Source organism: Zalophus californianus, chromosome 1 (genome assembly GCF_009762305.2).
Source record: "Zalophus californianus isolate mZalCal1 chromosome 1, mZalCal1.pri.v2, whole genome shotgun sequence".
Lineage (NCBI taxonomy): Eukaryota > Metazoa > Chordata > Mammalia > Carnivora > Otariidae > Zalophus > Zalophus californianus.
Genome location: NC_045595.1, coordinates 170,925,478 through 170,950,131, shown reverse-complemented (window position 1 = coordinate 170,950,131; position 24,654 = coordinate 170,925,478). Strand labels below are relative to the sequence as shown.

At 38.9% G+C, this 24,654-nt stretch overlaps 1 protein-coding gene and 1 long non-coding RNA gene across 2 annotated transcripts in view; one reads left to right on the top strand and one right to left on the bottom strand.

Moving 5' to 3' along the window:
* Positions 1 to 19,176, bottom strand: part of LOC113917125 — a 45,839-nt gene extending 26,663 nt beyond the window's left edge. Inside the window, exon 1 of the long non-coding RNA XR_003518133.1 lies at positions 19,068 to 19,176. This is a non-coding gene — a long non-coding RNA (uncharacterized LOC113917125). The remainder of the gene's footprint in view (positions 1 to 19,067) is intronic.
* CRYBG3 (crystallin beta-gamma domain containing 3) overlaps positions 1 to 24,654 on the top strand; it is a 106,457-nt gene that overhangs the window by 23,775 nt on the left and 58,028 nt on the right. The window contains exons 3-4 of the mRNA XM_027584692.2: positions 8,815 to 9,245; positions 17,739 to 24,006. Of these exons, the coding sequence (XP_027440493.2) occupies positions 8,815 to 9,245; positions 17,739 to 24,006 (6,699 nt within the window). The remainder of the gene's footprint in view (positions 1 to 8,814; positions 9,246 to 17,738; positions 24,007 to 24,654) is intronic.

Here is a 24,654-nt window from a genome sequence, read left to right as displayed (position 1 = left end):
TGGAGATCCCACTGTGTCACTTGTGGTCAGATGCCCGAAAGAACTGGCAGGGCTGAAGCCTGTCTGTATACCTGGGGCTGGTCTGGGGCCTTGATATCTTAGAGTTCGTGGGTGTTGAATGCGTTATAAGGCACCTGGTTTGATTTGCAGCAGCTCATTCTATCGTAGACCTGTAATGGTCCTACTTTGTGGTATGATGGAGTACCTTATCAAAATGGAAACAGACTTATGAAAGGTAATGTACATACTCCAGATTTTTGTGAGTACATTTACCTTCATGGGTGCCAGATAGTGATTCAAGAACATTAGAGGGGGTTCTGAAAAGCTCTCCTAGAAATAAAAGCATTTATTATTCTGGCCCAGTGTTTTCATTGGAGAACTCTTTATACCACAACAGAAAGGAGTGGCTTTTCTCCTATCTTATGTCATTTTGTTCCTTTTTTTCTTCTGTCCTTACACAACCTGCCCTGGTTGATTTGATTTCTACCTACATCTAAGCCTGTGACAAAGCTCATACCTGTCCCTCTAGCCCAACGTGTTTTGCTGAGCATCAGGGTAATAGAACCAATTCTTTGATGGACCTTTCCTGCCGGTGTTGCTGGGTATAAGATTTGACACATTCAGAGTTGAACTCAGACTGTTTTATGCTAGTTGCCTTCTCTTTCTGTGTTCTCTGTCCTGCTACAAGGTGCCACCAATTACCCAATCTTGATATTTGGAAATGATTCTATCATTTTGTCTCCCATTGTGCCAGGTACCATCAACAGCCCTTTCTTCCTGTCCATTCCCATTGCTACTCTATACTTCAGACTTTTCTCTTTTAGATCAACAGTTTTTACTCCTGTGTTGTTTGTTCTGAGACATATGATGGATGAGTGTCTTGGGTCACTTATGGTTAAAGGCTCTTATTTGGTACACCATATATAACTACATCCCTTTATCAGAGATTACATGGAAATGAAAAACTGAAAGTAACACCTCATTCTAGAGCATTTTTTAAAAATTCTATTCTAGAGCATTTTTAAAAAGTGAAATTTCTAGAGCATTTTTAAAAAGTGAAATTTCAGCTTTTTAACTTTAATAATAAATTATTTGTGACATCTCAGAACTGATCACAACACTGAGTCATGACATAAAAGTTGTAGGTAATTTGTTATGTTAAACAATAACTAGCTTAGAGCAAAATAGTTGAAGGCCAACCTGCTGGCCTGTTCTAATTTTTTAGTGGAAAAATAATGCTGTGATAAAAATGTAATGTTATCTTTCAAGCAAAATTACTTTAACAGTGGGGGTATAAATTGCTCATCTTTGCACCTTACCATTAGTCATGAGATCCATTTGAAAAATTTTGTTCATGCAAATATGTATCAGTAGTTTATATGGAATTAATCAGGTATCCCATCACAAATTAAATCCATTGTGATGAAGGTAAATAGTAATTTTGATTTAAAATTTTAGCACCATTTAATCTATAGCTAGCTCAAGATATCAGTAATAATCTGATAATATTTTCCTCAAAATTGAGGAAATTTTAACTACTGGTGGTAGAATTTCAAATATTGAAAAATTTGTCAAGTAATATGTAGCAACCAGATGTCTTAGGAGAAAATTAACTAGAATTCTCAAGTAAGCAGCTGGCTTTAGTGTATGAGTGCCAGATTTTAGTACCTGTTATTTTAGGTGATAGTCATATTCAGGAAGAAATTGTTTTCACTTTGTGGTGATAGGGAAAACAATGTGTTAGGAATGTTCACTTGAAGAACATGTACATAGGCGATTTCCATTCTGAAAAAACTTCTGTTGTAATAGAAATTTTCCAGACAAAGAGGGCAAGGAGTAAGTGGTCTCAGCAGTGGGAATAGCATTATTGCAAAGACATTCTGTAGGAAGAGAGAGAGAGGAGAAGAGAGATGGGGAGAGAATGAATGAGGGTGGATATGATGACATTAGGTATTTACAAGCATTGTGAGTGGCAAGAGATGAAATTGGAGAAAGATACAGGGGGCTAGACCCACCAACACCTTGAATGCCATGCTTGAGAGGTTGGATTTTATCCTGACGGCAGGGCCATGATAGTGATTAAAGGCCTTTAGGGATGACCAGATTTGAATTATAAAAGATTGCTCTAGTTTTTGTCTGGAGAATGGACTGGGGACAGTGCAAGCAAGGAAACAGGTGATGTTTTTGTCTGACTTTTAAACAAGCGGAAATATTAAGATGTGCAGAAAATGAAAGAATGGAGACAAAGCATGAACACATTCAGTTTTGGTTGTATTGAGCTTGAGGTTCCGGTGAAGTACCCAGGTATATATGTATGCCTGAATGATAGTTGAACATACTGTCTGAGCTGCAAATCAAAATCTGGGAATCATCTGATTAATCTGTGGGAAATGAAACCTCGTAAAGAAGATCATGAACATAAAGCAGGCCCAGGCTAGAAATTGGAGAAATATGTTCTGTAAGGGATGGCTAGAATAATGTGAACTTGAAGGAGATGGAGAAAGTGTTTGAGAGGAAGAAGGAAAATCTCAGAGTAATGTTATGGAAGCAAGTGGAAGATTGGTTATCAGGAAGAGATTCAGTCTCACATTCTGCAGATGCACCATGTAAGAAGTGCATTGAATTAGTAAGTGGGACAGAGTTTCTTAGAGACTATGGTCAGCACAACTAGGGAGGAAGTCAGATTGTAAGGGCTTAGAGAGTGATTGGGAGGAAAGGGGAAAGAAAATGGTGAGGGTTGGGAACCCTTTTTTGAGGAGGTTGGTAGTAAAGAGAGGAGAGGGCTATCCTTGTGCATTTACTTTTGAATGGTGGGCTTCCAGAAGGGGCAGATGAGGAACTGTGGTTCCCAAGGAGTCATCAAGGACTCTGCATTGGTGCCCTGGTGAGGGAATTCACCTTGGGAAGAGGAGTCCTTCCTTCGTGGTGAGTGTGCTAGTGAGTGAAGGAAGTGTGCCGATGCTGCAGGAGTCAGGGCTATGGGGGAATATCTGCATGAAATAGTAGTGACCTCTGCTGAGCAAGGGGGTTGGATAGTGGAGTGGGTGGGAAAGGTGAAAGAGCTGCTGTGGAAAATAAGGAAAGGTTACAGAGAGATTTCCAGCTGGGGCTGTAAATTGTGAATTGTTCGCAGCCCAAATCTGCATGGCGTGAATATCCTTGTGGTGTTTTAAAGCAAGCTCACTCAGTTAGAAAAAGATAAAACTGGAATTTTTCTCGGTGGGGATGACCAAGGAATAAAACAGAGACTTTGAGGTTACTGGCTGTATTTGATGGCCGGGTAGAAAAGATAGGAAACAATGGGAACTGAAAGGGACAGTGTAGGAGAAGACAGAAGCTGTGATGGGGCAGGAGGAGTGGTGTGGTGGGTACACCTGGGACAGTAGAGTAAGACAGCCAGAAGGAAGAGAGGGTGTGCACATGGGGAATGCCTGAGATTGAGTTTCAGAGGTGACACAGTTATGGGTGACTCACTAGGATCAGAGTTAATGGAAGAGGCAAGAAGAGTGGAGGTGGAAGTCACTGGAGTTGAGGGTGTTAAGGAACTGGGAGTCAGGGTGTTCGGAAGGATCATCCTTTCTACTACGCACAATCAAGGCAGAGTCTGAGGTAGAAAGGGTGACCAAGCCAGGTACTTGAGACTGTAAAAGAAGAGTCACCTGGCTCTTCATTATTTTCCACTCAACAGGCTCTTTGGTGACAGTCTCTATCCCGTGACCTTTTTGACTTTATTCTCTGTGCCACTTACCATGTTGGCACAGCACCTGCCACATGCTCTAGGATACTCGAGGGGGTGACAAACTGATACCAGTTGGACCTGCAAATAAATTCTCATGTCACTAGAATATGGGCTCCATGAAAGCCGGGCTATTGGTGTGTTTTGTTTTTTTTTGTTTTTTTCCTGTTGCATCTAAACACCTGGAAAGGTATCTTGCTCTTATTTACTGAATGAATGAATGATTTCGAGCTTGCATGGACCCTAACTGCTACTTGGTATACCCATTTCAGCCTAGTACTGCATTCCCCAGAGACACTCGTCCAAGTCTTCTCTATTTGGGGAGCCCAAGTCCCAGCTCCACCTGTGTGTCCCTCCTTTGGCTTGCCATCTCTCCTCTCACTTACTGAGGTCAGAGCCACTTGGTGGACCTTGCTCTTTGTCTTCTCCATTTACAGAATTGCTCAGGCCTTAGCCACTTCCTTACCTCTTTACCTGGAAGAGGACGTGTCCCTAATCCTCTCCAAGGCTAATACTTTCCCTTTATTAGAAGAAGTATTAGAGACTCTACTGGTCTCTTTATCTCACTTTATGCTTTTCACTCTGGGACCTGGCATCCTTCTCTCGCATACAGCAGTTACTCTCTTTCCAGTTAGGTATAGAGCTGATCCACAAAACAAGAACAAAAAACCATTTATTCTGTCTTAGACCTTAAACTGTCATATTCTGTCTTTTTTGTTGTTGTTAAAAAAATTTCTCAAAATATTCCCTTCTGTTTACTGACTATTCCTATTCCCTTGCCTGCCTACTCACAGCTTAACACCTTGAGTTTGGGGCTGTACTCAACACATTCCTGAGCTGTTAAGACTATTCCTCCTGCATTCGTGGGGCTTCTGTATAGTCCTCATTACTTATTTACTAATCCAACAACTATTGGAGCACCTCTGATTGTCAGACACATCTCAAGATGCTAGAGATACTGCACTGAATGAAATAGACAAAAATCCCTGCACTTGTGGCTTTTACTTTCTAGAGGAAGAAACGGATATTAAATAATGGAAGTGTATATGTGTATGTATATTTGGACACTAGCAAGTACAAAGGAGAAAAAGCAGAGAGAGGATATTGGCACTTTCAGAGTGGAGGAATTGACAATTTTGGAGTGACTGGGAAAGCTTTCAATGAAGAGGTGACTTGTGAGTAAAGGTCTGAAGGAGGTGAGGGGGAGTGAGTCATATAGCTATGTGGGGGGAAGAAAATCTAAGCAGAGAGAAGAGTCGATGTACATATAGTTCCCGAGGCATGAGTGTGCCCGTTGTTTTTGAAGAACAGTGGGGGAGGGAGGATAGTCATCTTTCTAGACCTCACAGTGGCATTTGGCATTTACTCCCCACTTGCTTTTGGAAATAGTCTTTGTCCTTTGCCTTTGGAGACCAGTATTCTGGAGGGATGACCTGGTCTGGTTTTTGCCTTCTCCATCTCTCACTGATTTCTCTCTAATTTGCACCTCCTTTTAATCTTTTTTTTCCCTAGAGCCCTTTTTATCCTGCATACACTGTGTATGGCCAAATTGTGTTCTTAAACTGAACTTCTACTTTCCAGACATCTCATCTTTACATCAGCAGGGGACTAAAAATTCAGTGTTTGACATCTAAGTAATTTGTTGCCTTACCTCCTCCCATCCCCACAAGATCCGGATCTCACCTCTCCTATTTCCTGTATCCATTTTTTACTTTACTCAAATTGTTGCCCAATTTAGAAAACTTAGTGATCTATGACTTTGTTATCCTTCAGCTTCTGCTTCTATTAGTCATCTTATCCACTTCATTCTCTATTCTGTACCCCAGTCTTCTTCAGCCACACCCCTGCCATGATAAACAGAGTTCATAATTCTGTGTCTTTGTACATATTATACTGTGTGTCTAGGATGCTCTTCTCACCCTTCAGGAGCAAGCTCAAATGTTACCTCCTCTATGCAGTGGATTCTCTTGTAAGCCCCACACAGTGAGAAGCAATGAGTGTCTTGCTAGACTGTAAGCTCCTTGAAGCTGAAACTATGTCTTACTAATCAGTGTCCCTGATGCTTTCCTGTGCTTCCCTGTGTTAGGCACATAGCAAAGAGAGGAGATAGATGGATGAAATTGACCTAAGGACATTGCATTATAGCAAATTGAGTGTGAAGGGAAAAAATTTCAGATTCCCCAGTTACATATGCCTTCATCAGTAGCCTTTGTTGTTATATGTGGAATGCCAGCATCTTTGAGAGCAACTGGAATTGATGTTTTGTTTGCTTGAATCCTGACTGCTTTCATTCTACTCGTTGGAACATTGGCAGGCAGTCCTGTTGGCAGGCAGCAACTTCCATTGGCCTTCGCTTGTGGCAGGCTGAATTTTATTGTTGTTTAGGCTGAGGGGAAAGAGCAGCTGTTTTAGATCAGACTTAAAATTTTAATTATATAAATAAAGAATTTATTGTGTTTACTTTGAATAGCAGTGCTCTTTTCTGCTAGTTTTTGTTCCTAGATTTAGATGCTTTTTTCTTCTTGGGAGTGTTTCACTGACACAAATTTCTCAGAAGTTTATTAGGGAAAAATTAAGAAATGGAGACATCTAAGGACAAAAAATGCTCTTTAGTAAACTGAAGATACAGGGATTCTGGAATAGCAAAGAAACTGAAAATAAAGGGAAGGAAAAAAGTGATTTTCAAAAAAAAATTTTTGTATAATTTTAAAAAGGTTAAATCTAGGGGCACTTGGATGGCTCAGTCGGTTAAGCCTCTGACTCTTGATTTCAGCTCAGGTCATGATCCTCAGGGTCGTGAGATCAAGCCCCACGTGGGGCTCCATGCTCTTGGTGGAGTCGTCTTGTCCATCTCTCTCTCTCTGTTCCTCCCCTGCTCACTCTCTCTCCTCTCTCTCTGTCTCTCTCAAATACATAAGTAAAATCTTTTTAAAAAATAAAAGTTAAATGTAAAGGTTTTCACTTGTTTAGCAAAATGTACCTCTTTTGTTTAGAAAGCAGTTTATTGTATTTTGGAAGGAATTATCAAGTAAAAAATAGCTGAGGCAGTGAAATAAATAGTATTTTTGACAGAAGTCGTCTTGAGATTTTATCGATGTCAAAAAATGTAATCTCCATGTTCTATTAATGTCCTCCCTTTTTTTAAACCATTGCCCCAATTTTATAAGACTCTTGTGAATCTCTGAAGCATTTTAAGAATACTTATGATATTCTAATGAATAGCCTATGGTTTACTTCCTTCAGATAGCTACCCAGGAAGAGCAGTCATTCATACTAGCTATAGAAAAAAGAAATTCACTGTTATGTTCATGTTACAGTCTTAGTTCATTTTAACTCAGGAAGAAATGTTGTGGCTGATAATTACAACAAATTAAATGGCATAGTTAAAGGACAAAAAATGTATATCTTCATACACATGAGCATTTTGGAAAAGTCAGCTAGCATTTCTTTTGCCAAACTGAGAGGCCCTTTATGTGAGGAGAGGACACAGCTAATTTATAGCACATTCTCCCAATAATGAGCACAAGGTTGGAGGGATGAGGTGGAGATAAGTGAGAGTGAGTTGCAGTTGAAACCAGTAAAAGGTGAGACTTTTGAGTGACTCTGGAAGGTTGGTCATATTCTAAATGTGGAGACTCACGAGTTTCTTAAGCTCCTAACACATAGAAAATTGCTATCTGAATGTTTCCTCAAAAGTACCCTCTGACTCTGAAGGTGGAGAACAGACTTTAAATATTGTGTGATATTAATTACCTGGGCTAATAGGTTCTAAACCTTTTCTCAAGCTTTCATATGCTAAATTGTATTAGTGGTTAGTGGAACACTCCATTAAAACTATTTTGAATTTGGATTAAAATATGGAACGAGGTACACAAATAACATTGAAATTATGATGCTCTTGCCTCCTTGAGAATCAGCCTCTTATAAAACTTTGTCATGTGAACTGACAGTGCCCTAAGGTGGTTTTACCTTGCTGTTCTGATCTTTTTTCTGACTCACACTGGAGCTAGTGTGCATGGACTAGTGAGCATGACATCTGACAGATACTGTCAGACAGGCATTCCTTTTACAAGTAGGTGAGTAGGCATGTTTGGAAGGCAGGCTGAGTTGGCACATGGGCCTAAGGTTAATGAAGCTTCAGGGGAGAGTGTGACAGGGAGTGCCAGTAAACTCTTTGATAGAGCAGCTCAGTCTTTGCTCACAGAGAGTACACAGGAGTGTAAGTGTGTTTTACTAGTAACTTCATCATGAGCAGGTAAAACACACCCGTGGAAGTGTTGAACATCTGCAAGAGTTCCCAGTACTGCACAGGGTTTGCATTAATGCACATCTGAGGATTTTGTGGTTTACTACTAAGGATAGTGGGCTTTTTCTCTGAACTGGTAACACCATGTTGCTGTCTTTCCTCATCTTGCTGAGAAACAATTTTACACAATGTGACAGCTTCTTCATGGGTTAGGACAGTGCTGAAATGAGGTCTATTTAGGTGTTATCTAATGTACAGAGTGCTTGAAAGTACTGTCCAGTAGCTCTGAGTAATTAAGGCTAAATTTAAATATGCATAAAATTTGCCATGATCTGTCCCTTTACTTATCTCTCCCTACACATCCCTCACTCTTCTCATTTTGTACCCTAACCTCCATTCATCTTTAGCTTCCTAGAAGCTGGCACATCACTGAATAGAGTGGGGGAGGAGGAGGAGAGAGAGCTAGGGAAGGAGGGTGATGCACAAGCATCACATAGTCACGTAGTACGTGTCCTCCGAGGGCACTTCTAGGAATCCTCCTCTGCCTTACCTCCTCTGCTGTCACTGCCAACAACCCTGGACTGGTTACTCCTGTTCTGGCTTCCCACATGGGCTGTATTTCTCCCTTCATGACATTTACCATATAGCTTTAAGTTGTGCTGACCATGCCCTTCACTAGACTGTAAACGGCCGGAGGAATCAGAAGCCATCAGTCTTACTCACAGATGTATCCCTGGCGTCTGGCACAAAGTGTGTCATATAAGAAGTTATTAGTTGATTTGTGTGATTTTTTTTTAATGATGTTTATTAATTCTCTATTTCTTTTTCAAAGATTCCCCAAAGTGAGGACAAAAAGAACCATGCTGAGAAGCTAGTCACTCCTCCAACGCAGGAAGATTCCAAAAAGCCTAATGACCTTTCCCGTTCCACCTCAGATACCAAAATAGGAGAAAACGATAGACAGCCAAAAGAAAGCTTTTTTCAGTTTCTTGGTAACTTATTCAATATCTCAGGAAAATCATCTCTTGGTGATGCCAAGCAATCTTCTTTCAAAGATAACCATGACAGAACTGAGAAAGATCTACAAAATGCCGGTGACCATCCTGAGGAAGGGGTGAAAAGGGAGAGGGAGATTTTTGGTGGCTCCGTGGAAACCCAGGCGCTTCCAGCAGAAGAATCCGAGTCCAACTCAGCTGAACCGTCAGATGTCTTTTCTTTGGATACAACACAGGATAGTGAACAGGAAACCAGTGATTTACTAAAGTAAGTTTACAGTTTACTTAGCCAAAAAAGTGAGGTTTTGGACCTAGCTTTTAAGCCTTAGTTCTCTTATTAATTAAGGGGATTAGAAAAAGTATTCTCTAATGTCCCTGCTACTAGGTTAAAAAAAAAATGATTCTGTGTACCATACATATGATCTAGGGCCTTTGGACCTTTTTAAGGGGCAGTGCTGATACCTTTTAGGTGCTAACTTTGTTATAGTACAAGATTTATTTCTAATTTAAGACTTCCTTGAATGAGAGTGTTTTCTGTTGTCTGAATTCTTCCTGTATTAGGACAGGCAGTGAGTCAGGATCTGCATTTTGGGAACAAAAATGATTCTAAGGTTTGTATTCACATTCTGTTAATATCTTTTCTTTGTGGAATGAAATTAAAGGGGTTAAAAAAATTAAATTGACTTCTACTTGTAAAACTGGCCTTGTTATCTGTTTCCACAGCTTTGAGAAACTGAAATCTTGCACAGATGTAATGATTTCACCATCCCTTTTTTCTTTCTTTGACTCACAAACAGGCACCAACTTGTTTTTCTTTTACTCAGATGAGCTAGGATTATTTTCTACACAGAAAATGTATATAACAATTATCCATTTTGTGTAACACAGAAGTATTCATAACTGATATTTTATTCATGTTAACTTCTACCTGTGAATTGTATTATTTGAAGAGGTCATCTATAATTATATAGTCAAATGTAGATGATAACTTAGAGCTCACTGTGTAGTTCTTTATAGTTTCAGAGTGTCTTCATGTATATATTTTGAGCTAATTCCTCATAGCAAGTTCCAGAAGTAGACGCAGACCCAACTAACACTTGTGAGAAAATGAAACCCAGACAGATTTGAGTTTGCCCATCATGATGGATGGGGTAGGGCTTGCCCTACCAGATGTCAGTGTGCTGGTAAAGCTACAGAATTTGAAACCGTGTCCTACTGATGTAATATTTACTAAACATTTAAGTGGAACAGAATGGATTGTCCAGAAGTAGACCCTTGTATATATGTGATTTGAACCCTTGAATGTGATGGCATTTTTATGTCCTTTTTTTTTTTAATGTTTTTTTCCTGTATTATATGCAGGAGGACTTTGGGAAATTGATGAACAATTTGGAGAAAAATAAAAGCTAGATACTTAACTCGTTATACTAAAACAAAATTGAGGAACAATTTTTTTTTTTTTTAATACAAAACTAAGAGTAGCTAAATGGGAATTATTCTGTGTTGGTAAGAAACAGTTTTCTAAGCATGATAGCAATGGAAAGTGTCAGGAAAGATCAGTAGATTGGATCACTTCTAGTTTTCAAACTCCATATGTCAAACAAAATAAACAATGATACCTTATATGGGCAAGTGAGAAAATTAGGTTCAAAAAATATCATAGATTGCTTTAACTGATAAACATTTTAGACACTAGCTCAACAATAGAAAAAAACAGCAACCAATATAAACAAAAGAAATATTAAGTGCTAATACGTAAGTGGAAGAAAGGCTTGTTCTCACCAGCAGTGAAGGAAATGCAAACTAAAATAGAATAACCTTTCTCCTATTAAATTGATAACAGTAACAGTAAATGATGATTTTCTGTATTACTCAGCTGATAGAGCTGATGCTCCATATACAGTGCTAGGAGTGGAAGGTATAGCTTAGAGCAACGTGTATCAAGAACCTTAAAAAGCTTGTATGTTATTTCTAATGATAGACACGAGTATTTGCTGAAACATTATTTGCAGGAACATATCATTAGAAACAAACGTTCAACAGCAGAAAAATGGTTAAATTGGAGTATCTCTGTAATAAAGGATTATCTAAAGTAGTGCTATTTAAAATGTGGTATTTGGATTAGCAGCATCAGCATCACCTGGGAATCATTAGAAATACAAATTATCTGATTCAGACCCACTGAATCAGAATCTCTGGGACTAGGGCCCAGCAGTCTTCTAACACCTCTCCAGATGGCTTTTTGTACCAGAGTATTAAAGTGGTGGGGATTTTGAGGCTGTTGTATGGGAATTAGGTGAAATGGAAAGGTTGTATTCCCCCCCCCTCTTTTTTTTAAATCCTCCTTTGGTTTTGATTAGTAGGTCAGGTTTATTTCTTTGGTACTAGACAGAAGAAAATGGAAGATGATACTGTGCCTCTTATTTCTTGTTGGAAAAGCCCTCCTTATTAATAGAATAATTACTTGAGGCAGTTACCAGAACCAGCTCCACACAGCTTTTGTCTTGACTGAGATACAAGCTTCCTCTGGCCCAGCTTCAGAAGTCCTACAAATTATCAGGTGTAGAATTGCAGTTAGTAACTTCCTATTGACAAATGTCAACTTGTTGAGGAATTATATAAAAGTTGAATACCATTTTGGCTAATAGTTTATTTTGACAATATGGTTAAGAACTACTTATAACCAATTTTAGAAATTTAATATATCTGGAGAAGATATTTACTAATAATTTTAAGACTGTATTATAAGTATTAAAGTTGTTTTAGTTCTGTGATATGAATTTACTAAAAGCAAGGATATATTTAATTTTTTATCAAGATCCTGAGAATATTCTAAATATAAAATGTTATTTAAAATTAGGATTTGTTGAATCTCTGAAGGTAAGTTTTTTATTCAAGCCCAAGTTAGAACAGCTGGCCGGAAAACATGCACTTCACAAGGAAGAAAGTGCTCTGGGGAATGAACAGTTTTTACAGGATTATATGCTTTTTTACATCTTGTAAAGCTCAAAAGATTATAGATTAGCATATAGGCAGGAATCACAGGTTTTAACATCAAGAAATGCAAGGAGTAGGAGCATTGATCAATATCATAAGGACAAGATGGTTTTCTGTTAAGCCACTCATTTATGAAGCAGGTGTATAGTGTATGCTTGGTGAGCCATAAATCAGGCTTCTGGATTAAACAAAGTTAACATACAGTCATGCTGACTTAGAAAGGAACCTGAAATGGCCTCTCTTCTATCTCAGGCCTTTAGAGAGTGTTTTCTCTCATCAGAATTTATACTTCTGAAATTAGTAGGAGATTTCAGTGTAATAAATTTCAGTTTTTTAATATAAGGAAGAATTTTCAGGTTTTGCATCACCTTTTTCATGTAAAAATGCCCCCCTTTTCCCTCTATAGATCTTTTATAATCAGGGTATTAAAAAGGGTTAATAATTAGCTTAATTTAGACAAGTTTATAAAATATTCTGTGCTGTATAATGCTGTCCCATTACTATAATATCAAACATACATTTGAAATCACTATTACAGTTTTCAAAATTTAGGTAAGTTATGACCTATAATTTGAAGTGTTTAAAAAAAAATCCTCCTCAAAAGCCATTGTAAATGATTTCATCTTCACTTAATTAAAACTAATGAACAGCTTTGTAATTGTTTTTATGTAGAGTTTACTATGCAGAATTCATTTTTAGTATCCATAAAGCCTTTCATTAAACCTGTTTGGTAACAACTTTTAGAATATCTTCCATATATTAACTTATGCTTCCAGAGTAATTTATTAGGAACCTACTTCATTGTTGGGTTGAAATCTTTAAAAAGTTCTATGATTTTTGTTTTCAACAGATTCATATCCATAATGAAAATTTTTTCTACCAAACTTTATTGTGATTTAAAAAAAAATTGCTGGGGGCATGTGGGTGACTCAGTCGGCTAAGCGTCTGACTCTCTTTTTTGGCTCAGGTCATGATCAGGGTTGTGAGCTCAAGTTCCGCATCACCTGCCCTACACTGGGCATTGGAGCCTGCTTAAGATTCTCTCGCTCTCCCCCTTCCCCGCCCCCCCCAAATAATAATAAATAAAATTAAAAATTGCTGGATTTGCAACTTTTCTTTACATGGAAAAGTTAAATGTCTTCCCTATTGTAAGAGAAGATATTGTTAACTATGTAATTTGAAAGGAAATATAGCTTCATGCTGAAAAGGTAGCTTAATCATACTTTCATAAAAATGAGTTAGATACTTTGCTCTAAGGCTATATTTTTGGGTTGTTTAGAATTATCTTTGAAGAATGACACATGTCTTTGGTTGACCTTTGAAATATCAAGTATATCAAATATATGCAAAAAAGAGTACAGCATAAACCTTTTCAGATTTCTAATATGTACATATGTCTGCTTAAATATTTGAAATGTATAGGTAAGTTATTTTGTTCTCCCCCCCTTTTTTTTGGTCTGGGTACAGTATTTTTTATTGATCTATGACAAGGTAGCGCTTTCTAAACCCCTCCTGTCCTTTAGGGGGCCTGGGATAGAAACATCAGTTTCAAGGTTGAGACCGTCTCTGTGTGTTGGGGATGAGTAGGGGGCAAGGACTCCCCAGTGGCTGAGGCTTCTTTCTTCCTCTTGTGCTTTTACCAGAGCTGATGATCCAGGGGGCTCTTATTCCTTGGAGGCCATGTGGATCCTAAAGTCTACGACTTGGTTTCAGTAGCTAACTTCATTGTTGTACCAGGAAATGAGCTGAACAAAATGGTATTTGAGGTCAATGCCAGTCTCATCATCAAAGATGGAAGGGTGGGGGTTACTATTAAAGTTTCAGGAGACAACCCTCTGATGCCTGCTTCACTACCTTCACTATCTTCTTAATGTCTTCGTATCTGGAGGCTTTCGCCTGACCTGACGGTCAGATCCACAACTGACATGCTGAGGGTGAGGACATGGAATGACATGCCAGGGAGCTTCCCATTCGGCTCAGGGATGACCTTGCCCACAACTTTGGTGATGCCAGTAGAAGCAGGGATGATGCTCTGGGCAGCCTCTTGGCCATAACACCACCACTTCACAGAAGGGTCATCATGGTCTTCAGCACTGATGGCATGGACTGTGGTCATGAGTCCCTCCACAATGCTAAAGTTGTCATGGTTGACCATGGCTAGAAAGGCCAAGCAGCTGGTGGTGTAGGAGGTATCGCTGACAATCTTGAGGGAGTTGTTATACTTCTCATGTTTCACACTAATCACAAACATGGGAGCATGAGCAGAAGGGACAGAATGTTGACCCTCTTGGTTTTACCCTTCAAGAAAATTCCAGCCTTCTCCATGGTGGCAGAGGTGCCAGTGGACTCCACAACATATGCAGCACCAGCATCACTCCATTTGATGTTGGCAGGATCTCACTCCTGAGAGATGGAAATGGACTTTCCACTGATGACAAGTTTCCCATTCTCAGCCTTGACCATGCCATTGAATTTGACATGGGTAGAATCATACCAGAATATATAGACCATATAGTTGAGGTCAATGAAGGGGTCATTGGTGGCAACGGTATCCACTTTGCCAGAGTTAAAACCCTGGAGATCAGACACCAGTCCATTTGAGACCTGACCTTGACCATCGTGTCTCAGGAATGCAGCTGACACTGCACAAGAAGACATGGCTGTCTTTTGAGGGGGGAGGAACACATATCTGGTTGCATAGGATGAACTGTAGATCCCATACACAGTTTATATAATACCTGAAATTAATACTCCCTTTATGCAGCTTATGAAAAATCTTTTTAATTTTCCATCTTCAGTTTATTTTTAAAATTACATGTTTTTGACATTTCTACTTTATTTACTAGGGAAAATTAGCAATTAAAGGACAGTTTTATATTCTTAATACTAAATTATGGAGACTCAACTGCATCCTGGGAAAGAATGATGTAGAAAATAGACTACATTGGCATGACTAACCTTTTAAAAAGAGGGAGTGCAGGTCATCAGTACCTGACAGAACTAATTACAGTACATGAAGCTGAGCTTGAAACTTTGATGTTCAGTGCTTTAAAACATGATAATATAGTTGTTCAGTATAAACAGTGCATATTTTAGTTACAATTATATAACACTTCCACCCAGGTGCTGCAGGAGATTATCGAGTTAGAAATTTAAACTAGTTTGTATAAATCAATTTAATCATTTTAGTTGAAACTACCCAGAAAATCCTAAAAAATGGAGGAAAATTATTCCCCTCAACCCACCCCCCAAAGGACTCCAAAACTACCAGAAGGCATTATTAGAGGGAGTTGAAATTTAATGGGTTTTCCTGTATGGTTTATCTTATTAGAATACCTTTTAGATGAAAAGGTGCATTATTGGATTGGTGCAGGATAAAATGTCTTGAGGTCTCTTTAGGAGGGAGTTGGTAGTAAGAGAACTAAGGTTACTAGAATAAAATTCTGCTTCCTATCTCATTTCCTATTTCTGTAGACATGTATATTTCTTTGTGTAGCCATTTCTTCAGAATTATTTTATCATCTTTTGAGGAAAAAAAAATACTGCAGCCTGTTGAGAGTTGGTTTTAAGTATAAAACTTAAAGCTTTGAAAGAAAAACCAACCAAACTAAAATTTCTTGTAATTTATTCAGGCTTCTGGATCTTCATATAAGGCTCTTGTGATTTCTGAATAATTACTATATTTTGATATCAGATTTCTCCAGTAATGTTAATTTACATACATGGATTTTTCTCTTTTTGTGTGTTTTCATAGACATTTACCTTATTCACTTTTGAGTTTGTTTCATAATAGTCTTTGATCTAGCCTGACACACATACTGAGGCTAAAACCACTTTTGTAAGACAAAGCCTTTCTCTCTGCTTCTCCTTCGTGTGCTTTATGATGGACAGTAAAAACATGCATGTGACCAATACAAGATTTTACAATAGTGGTGTGATAGGATTTGAGGGGCCAGCAATTATATAGTCTGAAATACAATATTTCAGCTAAAATTCAAGAAATACATAAGGAGCACAGTTGATGAAAATTTGACATTGTGTCAAAGGAGGTTTACTTTCTCTTTATCATGTAGACAAGTCTGGTATTCTTAATGTTGCTGCTTTAAAGTTGGGGAGAAAATGTATTAGATAGTGGAATACTGGTAAGTGGATTACTTATTCATGTGGATTCTATCATGTTTTGTTAATTATATGTTTAACCTGAAAACATTAGAACATCAAATTTTTCTACCATCCATCTTTAGAGTCAATGGAATTGGAGTTCACAATTTAAAACACTTTTATATCATCTATAATAATTAAGACAGTCTGGAATAGCACACTAAGCATTTACTATCATTGCTTTATTTAGTCATTCATTAATGCACAGAAAGTTATTACACATATACCATTTCCCAAATTTTGTGGGGGGGGGCATTTAAAAATATAAAGATGATTAAGACACCATACCTTCCTTCAAATGGCCACCAGGCGAGCAGGGGGGGAAATAAATAAGTGCCTAGATCTTTATAATTTAATATGGCAAATGCTGTGCTCAGGGCTCTGTGCACCCACAGATCAAAGGCTAACTTCCCTGTTAGCAGGAAGGGGGCCTTGGGATAGGTTTGCTCTGGAGTTAACTCGTGAACTAAGTCTTAGAAGACGCTAGAGTTTCTTTCTGGGGCTGGGATTGAAGGGGAGGGTATGTGTGAAGGGCTAGTAGGCAGCATCAGATAGCATGAGAACTCCCAGAGGTAGATTCTCCAAAGGAAGGTGGATGCTGAGAGCCGAGGAACTTTGTGCAGGGTCTGAGAAGAAGTAGAGAACTTTTTCTAGAAGTCCTTTTTGATTCCTGCATTTACGCAAGCATTTTAATACTCACTACACTGACTGAATATCTGAAGACCTTAACATGAGAGGATTTTTACATACATGGAAAAATCCATGTATGTAAATTAGCATTACTGGTGAAATCTGGTATCAAAATATAGTAATTATTCAGAAATCACAAGAGCCTTTAGAATATAAAGATCCAGAAGCCTGAATAAATTACAAGAAATTTTACTGTTTGGTTGGTTTTTCTTTCAAAGCTTTAAGTTTTATACTTAAAACCAACTCTCAACAGGCTGCAGTATTTTTTTTTCCTCAAAAGATCGATAAAATAATTCTGAAGAAATGGCTACACAAAGAAATATACATGTCTACAGAAATAGGAAATGAGATAGGAAGCAGAATTTTATTCTAGTAACCTTAGTTCTCTTACTACTATAACATGAGAGGGGGAGAAGTTCTCCCCCTATGTGCTCAAAGTTGCTCTTTAAATTCACATCTAAGAGTAAAGGAAGAGAAGCTTACTATGATGCTCTGATATGGTGGAGAATTCAGTGACATATCCAGAAACTTGCCAGTATGAGGCATAAAGGCAGTATAGTTCCTTCCAGTAGAGCACTCCTTTGAGATTATAACTAAAACCCAAGCCTCGGACTTGTCAGCCCATATTCTCTCCATTAACCACAGTGAGAGAGATGTACACAATCAGGTAAGGGGGAAAGGTTCTAAAGCTCGAACATTCATGCTGCCTTGACATTCACATGCTGCTTGTCAAATCTTTATTATTTTTTTTTAAATAAAGACAGGTTTAACTACAACATTTTAGGATTTCCTTCACCAATTAATACATATTAAAAGTAGGAATAATTTGAGAAACCTTACCATACTTTCTAGGATTACTGCTAAGTGTTACTAACTGTATTTCCTGATACTGTTGTGCTGTTGCTTTTTACAGACAACTAGATGGTAAACCAGAGAGGCCGTCAGTAACATATGCAACATATCGAGGCCCCAGGCAAATTAGGAAATATTTGAAGCACCAGACTGCATTGGAAACTGTGACTCCCTCGGACAGAGAAAATGAAAGTTCTGACTCTAGTACAAGCATCCATATTGGTCCTGGAAGTGAGACGGAGGCTAGGATGGTGTCATCATTGTCATCAGCTAGCACAGATGTATCTATGAAAAGGCATTTGCTCGAAGGCCTGTCAGAAGACTCTGATTGTAGCAAAGTAAATCTTAACACAGAAAGCCATCTGACAAACAACCCAGATTTGCCCAATACTGCTTTTTCTAAGGATGTTTTAAATAAAAATGATCCTGGGGGACCTGTGAGAAGTAGGCCATCCCCTTCTTCTGGGACTAAATCCAGCTCCACTGTTAGAGAATCTGACTCACAGCACCATTTAAATGGTGCACGAGTTTCTCAGACTGACAGGAATTTGGTATGTTCAGCGTTGTTTACAGGAAGTAACAGTAGCAAAGTTCCTTGCAGTCTAGATTTTCACGGGGTAACTACAACAGAAACTACAGTGAAGGACGTCAGTTCAGTGATGAGTGCTGGGACCTTGGTGCAAAGAGAACATGTTGAGCCTGTGAGCCCCACTATTTCTGACTTCTCTTGTAGGAAGTCTGATGGGAGTGACACTACCAAAGAGGGAAGTACAGATTTGCCAAGTTCAGATAAATCAATTAGGCGCGAAGATCCACAGTTGCCAGAGAGTAAGTGTTCTGACAAGCAAACCGCAGATAACTCAGCAAAGCAGGCTGCCAGTCGCACCAACATCCCTGCTCTTCAGAGACATGCTGTGACAGACACAGAACTTGTAAATGAAGGAAATAGACTGTCTGCCCAAGACTCACAGAAAAATTTGGCTGCTAGAAAAATCATACAAGAAACAGAAAACACCTTGGTTGGTGAACCCAGAACTTCAAGTCTCATAAAAGCTCCAAAAGGTAGAATTGAGCCATTACCCAAAGATACTGACCAGTTGTTTGTAACAGAAGCCAGAAGGCCCGATTTTAGGCCACATGGCAAAATGCCTCGTATGGTTAGAATAAATCAAAACAACCCTGCTTCTGTAAAACACATCAGTGAATCAGCCATTGTAGCACGCTTAGAAAGTAAAATAGCACCTGAACTGAATTTTGAACCTAACCGAAAGCACATTTCAGAATCTCTTCTTGATTCTGAGAGTCTTCAACAAGCCAAAGCATCACCTGGTGTCAGAACATCTTTTTCCCTTGACTGTAAAAAATCAGATTTCAGTATTTCATCTCCTACCTTTGTTTCCAGAGTTGGTATGCCAAGCAAATTAGATATTCCTGTTTTAAAGGATGAATGTTCTTCTGTGCTCACTGAAACTGGGGATGTCAACATTGTTGATATTTCCAATCATCCTAGTCAGTGTCAAGAAGAAAACGTGGCAAATCGTGCTGAGGCAGCAGATGGGAAGAGGCCTCCTGCTTGCCTTCGTCTCGGGCATGTCTCTGCAACTCTTGAATCCAAGGAAGTTCTTCCTGAAGTCAAAAAATGCCACGTTCCACTAGATCTTACAGCCATAGATGTTCATGTAACTGGAGTGGACTCGAGATTGGAGTCTGAAAGCCTCTCTGAGGACCACAGTTCCACTTCATCTCAAGACCTTACTAAAGTAGAATTGATGCTTTCAAACACTAGAGCAAGTAAGAGCACCATAGAAAAGTCTGATTCTCTTTCCTTGGAAACCAAACCTAACATTGCCAAAATTATCTCAAAAGTGGAAGTTGATGGTCAGAACAGTATTCCTGTTGAGTTGTATTCTGGAAGAGAAAACACTATAGCCCTCTCCAAGATAGCTGTTTCCCAAACAGAGCCCAGAGACATTTCTCAGGATAAAATTTCTTCTCCATTTGAAGTTACAGATATGCCAGGAAAGCTTACTTTATCGGAATTAGCTTCCCAAGAGGTTGAACGGGACAAAAGTTTTCAATCGATGGATCATGAGGAAATAAAAGAAAAATATTCAACTTCTGGCCTTGAAGAGAATTGTCAAACTGAAGTTTCTCTTCCTGCCTCCAAATATCAAGATATTCAGGAAACAGAGGCAGAAGCCTTAGTTTATCTTCCTGCTTTTCCTAAAAGTAATACATCTGAGATTTTACCTCCTCTTCATAATGAAAAAGTCACTAGGCAAATGGCACAGAATTACGAAGCCCGTGCTTGTGTGATTCATCAACCTTCAGATAGTTGTGAGACTAGAAAGATTTCTGGTTTCTCAAAAATGGCAAAACTCAGCCTAACTAGTGCTTCTCCACAACTCCAAGAAACTGACAGTACAAAAGTAAATTCACTTTTTCTGGATTCTGATAGAAGTTCGGAAAAAAATGCATTTGCATCTGGGGATTCAAACTTTCATAATGCTCCTGTGCTGATATCAGGAAAGAAAGCCTTATCTCATAGAAGGAAAGAAAATACTCATTTCCTAAGTGGTAGTATTAATAACATGTCTTCCTCCAGTAACTCTGAAGAAGTTAGCGTGGTTTTAAGTTCACATAATCCCCCAAATAATTTCAGTTCTGTAAAAGTTACCATAGATGCTACACCTGAAGGTGCCTCTTTAACTAACCTGCTGTACCCTAAGAGCTCTTATTTGGAATTGGAAACATCTGTCCCAACAGGGTCAGAAGTGACCCCATTTGAGGAACATTTTGGGAATCCTACTGGGAAGGGATCTCTTGATTTCCCAACTGCTGCCCGATTTGACAATCCTATGGAAGCAGAGACTGGAGCAGTTGCTGGGGCTCCAGCGTCAGTTAACAGCTCAAGCCAGCAGTGTTCTGAAGCACCTGCTAAGCACATAGAAGCAAGGAGGAGAGCACATGACCAACTTTTGGACCTCAAAAGTGGTTTACTGAAAAAGGCTGATACATTGATTAGTGAAATTTTTAACTCTGTCAGGGAAGAATTAAAATCCAAACACAGAGTTGCTACCTGCCAGGAGCATATAGCCATAGACGGCATAATGAATCCAGGTACTCTGAAAGAAGATATCCGTGAGAAAAACCCATCAGAAGTGACACTGACAGGGATTGAACTGACAGAGCATTTGGAAGAGCAGGGCATGGAAAACAGGTCAGCTGTCCGAGGGGAAGAAAAGGTCTGTGTTTCACCTACAGTTGGTGAGAAGAGTCTCCTTTTTGATTCTGATAGAATGAATTTATCTTGTTTGTTAGAAGATCAAGCTAGGGAGTTAGTCAATGAGATTATTTATTCAGCCCAAGAAAATTTGACAAATGATGCTTTTGAAGATACTGAGGATACCTGGGATTCTGAACTTCAGGCTAATACTTCAGAAATTCTGAACAGTGATAGTGTTAAGCCACATGATACATTAAGGGAGTTCTTGGTGTCTGAACAGGCAGTAAATCAAAGCACGTGTGAAATTAATGAAAATAAAGTATTAGGTAGATTCTTCTCTGTAAGTAACTTAGTTAATGACACAGAGTCAATTAAAGGAAGAGAAATTGTTCTCTACCAAAAATCCCCATTTTCTGGAAATGGAGCTGGACAGTCTGATAGTATAAATTTGCTGAAATCAGATACTGTTTTGCTAGCCGAAGACACACCCCATAAAGGGTTAGATAATAAGGTAAAAACACATTTATTTTTCAAAGAGGACTCTAAAGAGAAAGTGGAAATAGACTGTGTGGATAATCACAAAACTGGGACAGAGAATACAAAAACTCTTGTATTTAATTTCAAATGGCCTCCATTTGCAAATGATGACCTCCATGTACCTGGGACATCCAAAAGCAGTTTGTCTGATAGTCTTGTGTGTATATCTGAAAAAAGCTCGCCGGGACACAGTAATAAAAGCACACTCCTTACAACATCAGGAGTAGGGAAAGTACACAAGAAAGATACTGAAGTAAATATGGGGGAAATAGAGCTTAGACCTTCCATGTTAGAACTGGGAGAAACAAACAAAAAGGATGCTGAATTGAATATTATGAAATATGAGGCAGTCCCTCCTATGTCAGAAATGGGAAGAGCACATAAAAAGGAAGCCAAATTGAATATCACAAAAACTGAGCCAATAGCTGACATTCTTAAAGTGGGAGAGGTATACCAAGTAGATGCTGAGAGGTATATTGAAAAAACTGAGGCATTACCTGCCATTTTAGGAATGAAAAAAGCTTATAAGAGGAGGGATGTTGAAGGAGATCTTGGCAAAACTGACATGCTGCCTGTTATTTCAGAAGTGAAAAATATTTACCAAAAAGATGCTGAGGTAATTACTGAAAAGACTGAAATGATACCTACCACATTAGAGATGGAAAATATTTACCAAAAGGATGCTGAAGGGGATATTGTAAAGACTGAGGTGATCCTTGTTGGATTAGAAATGGAAAACATTTACCAAAAGCATGCTGAAGGTGATATTGGCAAGACTGGGATCACAGCGGTTATGTCAGAAATGGAAGATGCCTACCAAAAAGACTTTGAGGGGATTACTGAAAAGACTGAAGTGATACCTGCCACATTAGAAATGGAAGATATTTACCCAGAGGATGCCGAAGGGGATATTGAAACTGAGATGATACCTGTTGGATTAGAAATGGCAGATACTTACCTAAGAGATGCTAAAGGGGATCTGGACAAAACTGAGGTTATGCCCATTATGTTAGAAGTGGTAAATATCTATGAAAAAGATGTGGAGGGCATCACTGGAAAGATTGCAGTACCTGTGGTAGAAATATCTTATCAAAAGGATGCTGGAGAGGGTATTAGGAAAACAGAAGTGGAAGAAGCTCACAAGGCGACAGTCCCTGCCTTCTTAGAAGTGGAAAAACCATGTAAGAGAGAGGCTAAAGAGACCCTTGGCATGATTGTGTCCATGCCCTCTCCAAGAGAAATGGAAAGAATATCTCCAGAAGATTCTCATGAGGCTCTCAGGAAACACAAAGTGTTATCCACAATGGTAAACATGCAGAAAACATACAGAACAGACCTGGAATTGCCTGTTACACAAGCAGAGGCCATGCCTCCCATATATGAAGCTGAAAAAACCCCGCAAAAGGCTGGTGGAGAGAGTGCTGGAGAAATGGAGAGAGATCCCCCTGAGAGAAAGGAAGGCTTGATAGCGTGTGACAACAGACTTGCCTCTTCCTATTTCAGGGGATATGAATCACCAACATTAAGTAAGGATTATGAAGGCTACCCAGCTTTAGCAATGTCAGATTTTCAACCTGAGGGTACCATAGGGAAGCTAGACAGAAGAACATCTGTTATTGCAGTAGATAACCGAATAAGGGATGATAATTATAGCGATGAAAAAGAAGAATCTAACTTGGCCTTCATTTCTCAGGATGAACAAGAAAATTCTTCCTTTACTATATTATATGAAGAACCCCTTCAAGATGAGGGCAGGTGTGCTACCGCAGAAGTAAGAAGAACACACTGTCTCTCCTTTCCTGAGACATCTGCTGACAGCATGCCTGTTCTCGCGTGCGAGAGGTCTGAGAGCAGAACTGACCTCGTCCATCATTTTGAAAAGGATACTAAATTAGGTGAGACGTTTGATAGTGATAGTTCGGAATTGTTCTTATCAGTGGAGGCCAAAAGGTACAAAATTTATCCCTTAGCTTTGTCTCCCATTTATGAGGATGACAGTTCTCAGGAGGACATTCTGTCCAGTGAGGTCTCGCCTGGTCATCATGGCTCCACAAAATCAAGAGAGAGTGCAAGCCAGCCCTCTTCTGTTTTATCCCTTCTGCAGTCCGTATCAGAGCGCTTGAAGATGAATTTTGATGAAGACAGACGGGGGGTAGGGGAAGAGGAGGAGGAGCACGTGGAGGAGGAGGAGGAACCGTTACATAAAGGAAGCCTGAGAGGGAGGAGGAAGGAAGCCTTCAAGCGGCCAGACCCTTCCATCGCATTTTACCCTGATGATAGCCAGGAAAGGACTGGAATTTCTAAGAATTCATATGTAATGTCAAATGAACCTACTACCTCCAATCTGCAAGTTGGTCTGTGGCCAGAAAAGGCTTCATTTCTACAAAAATCTGACCTTACTTCCAAACTACATTCTTCTTTAAAGAGTGCTTATCATCAGTATTTGCAGACTTCCAAAACCCATTCCTCAGAGAAGGGAGCCCGATTTGGTGGGATTTTTCAGGAACCAGTGTCAAAATACTTTCGTGCTCAGGACATCTCAGGCAGATTAAGCCCGTTCACAGAGGTAAGTTACTTTGATTATTAACTAGTGAGGTAGTGCTTTGGGTCATAAAATGATCTGAAAGCTTATTAAGAAAATCAGTGTTTTGAGGTTGTGTGAGGATTGTTTTAAAAATATATCAGAGGTTACTTTATCCTTTAACTGAAGTGTGTCACAACTGCTGTATTTTAGCTGGACTGTTAAAATGAGAAAACAAAATTGCTTAGTCGGAATTTAAGAGGCATAAGGGAGAAGCAGGTTATTTCCCAGTTCTTTGCTAATATATAGTTTTCAAGCTAAATTAAATGATAGCATTTGAATTTCTGAAGATAGTATATATGGGGAATTTGTTACTGGAACCATTGAACCTGTGTGTCTCAGTAAAATATTTCCTAATATTTTAAAACATTTTAAGTGACAACCTCACAGTATCCTCTCACTATAATTGCTCATGTTGTTCATACAAAGCAAGGCAATGAACAGCCTAATTCAAAGAAAAAGCTGAAAGCGTTATAACTGGAAAATGCCTTGAAATTCAGTTATATGTATTCTTTGCCTTAGAAATATTTAAATGTCTAACATAGAATATATCCATTTAACGTGGGACTTTCCTTTCTGGCATTCCCAAGATCATGGAACTTTCTCTAGGATTCCAAAGACCTGTATCTTCAC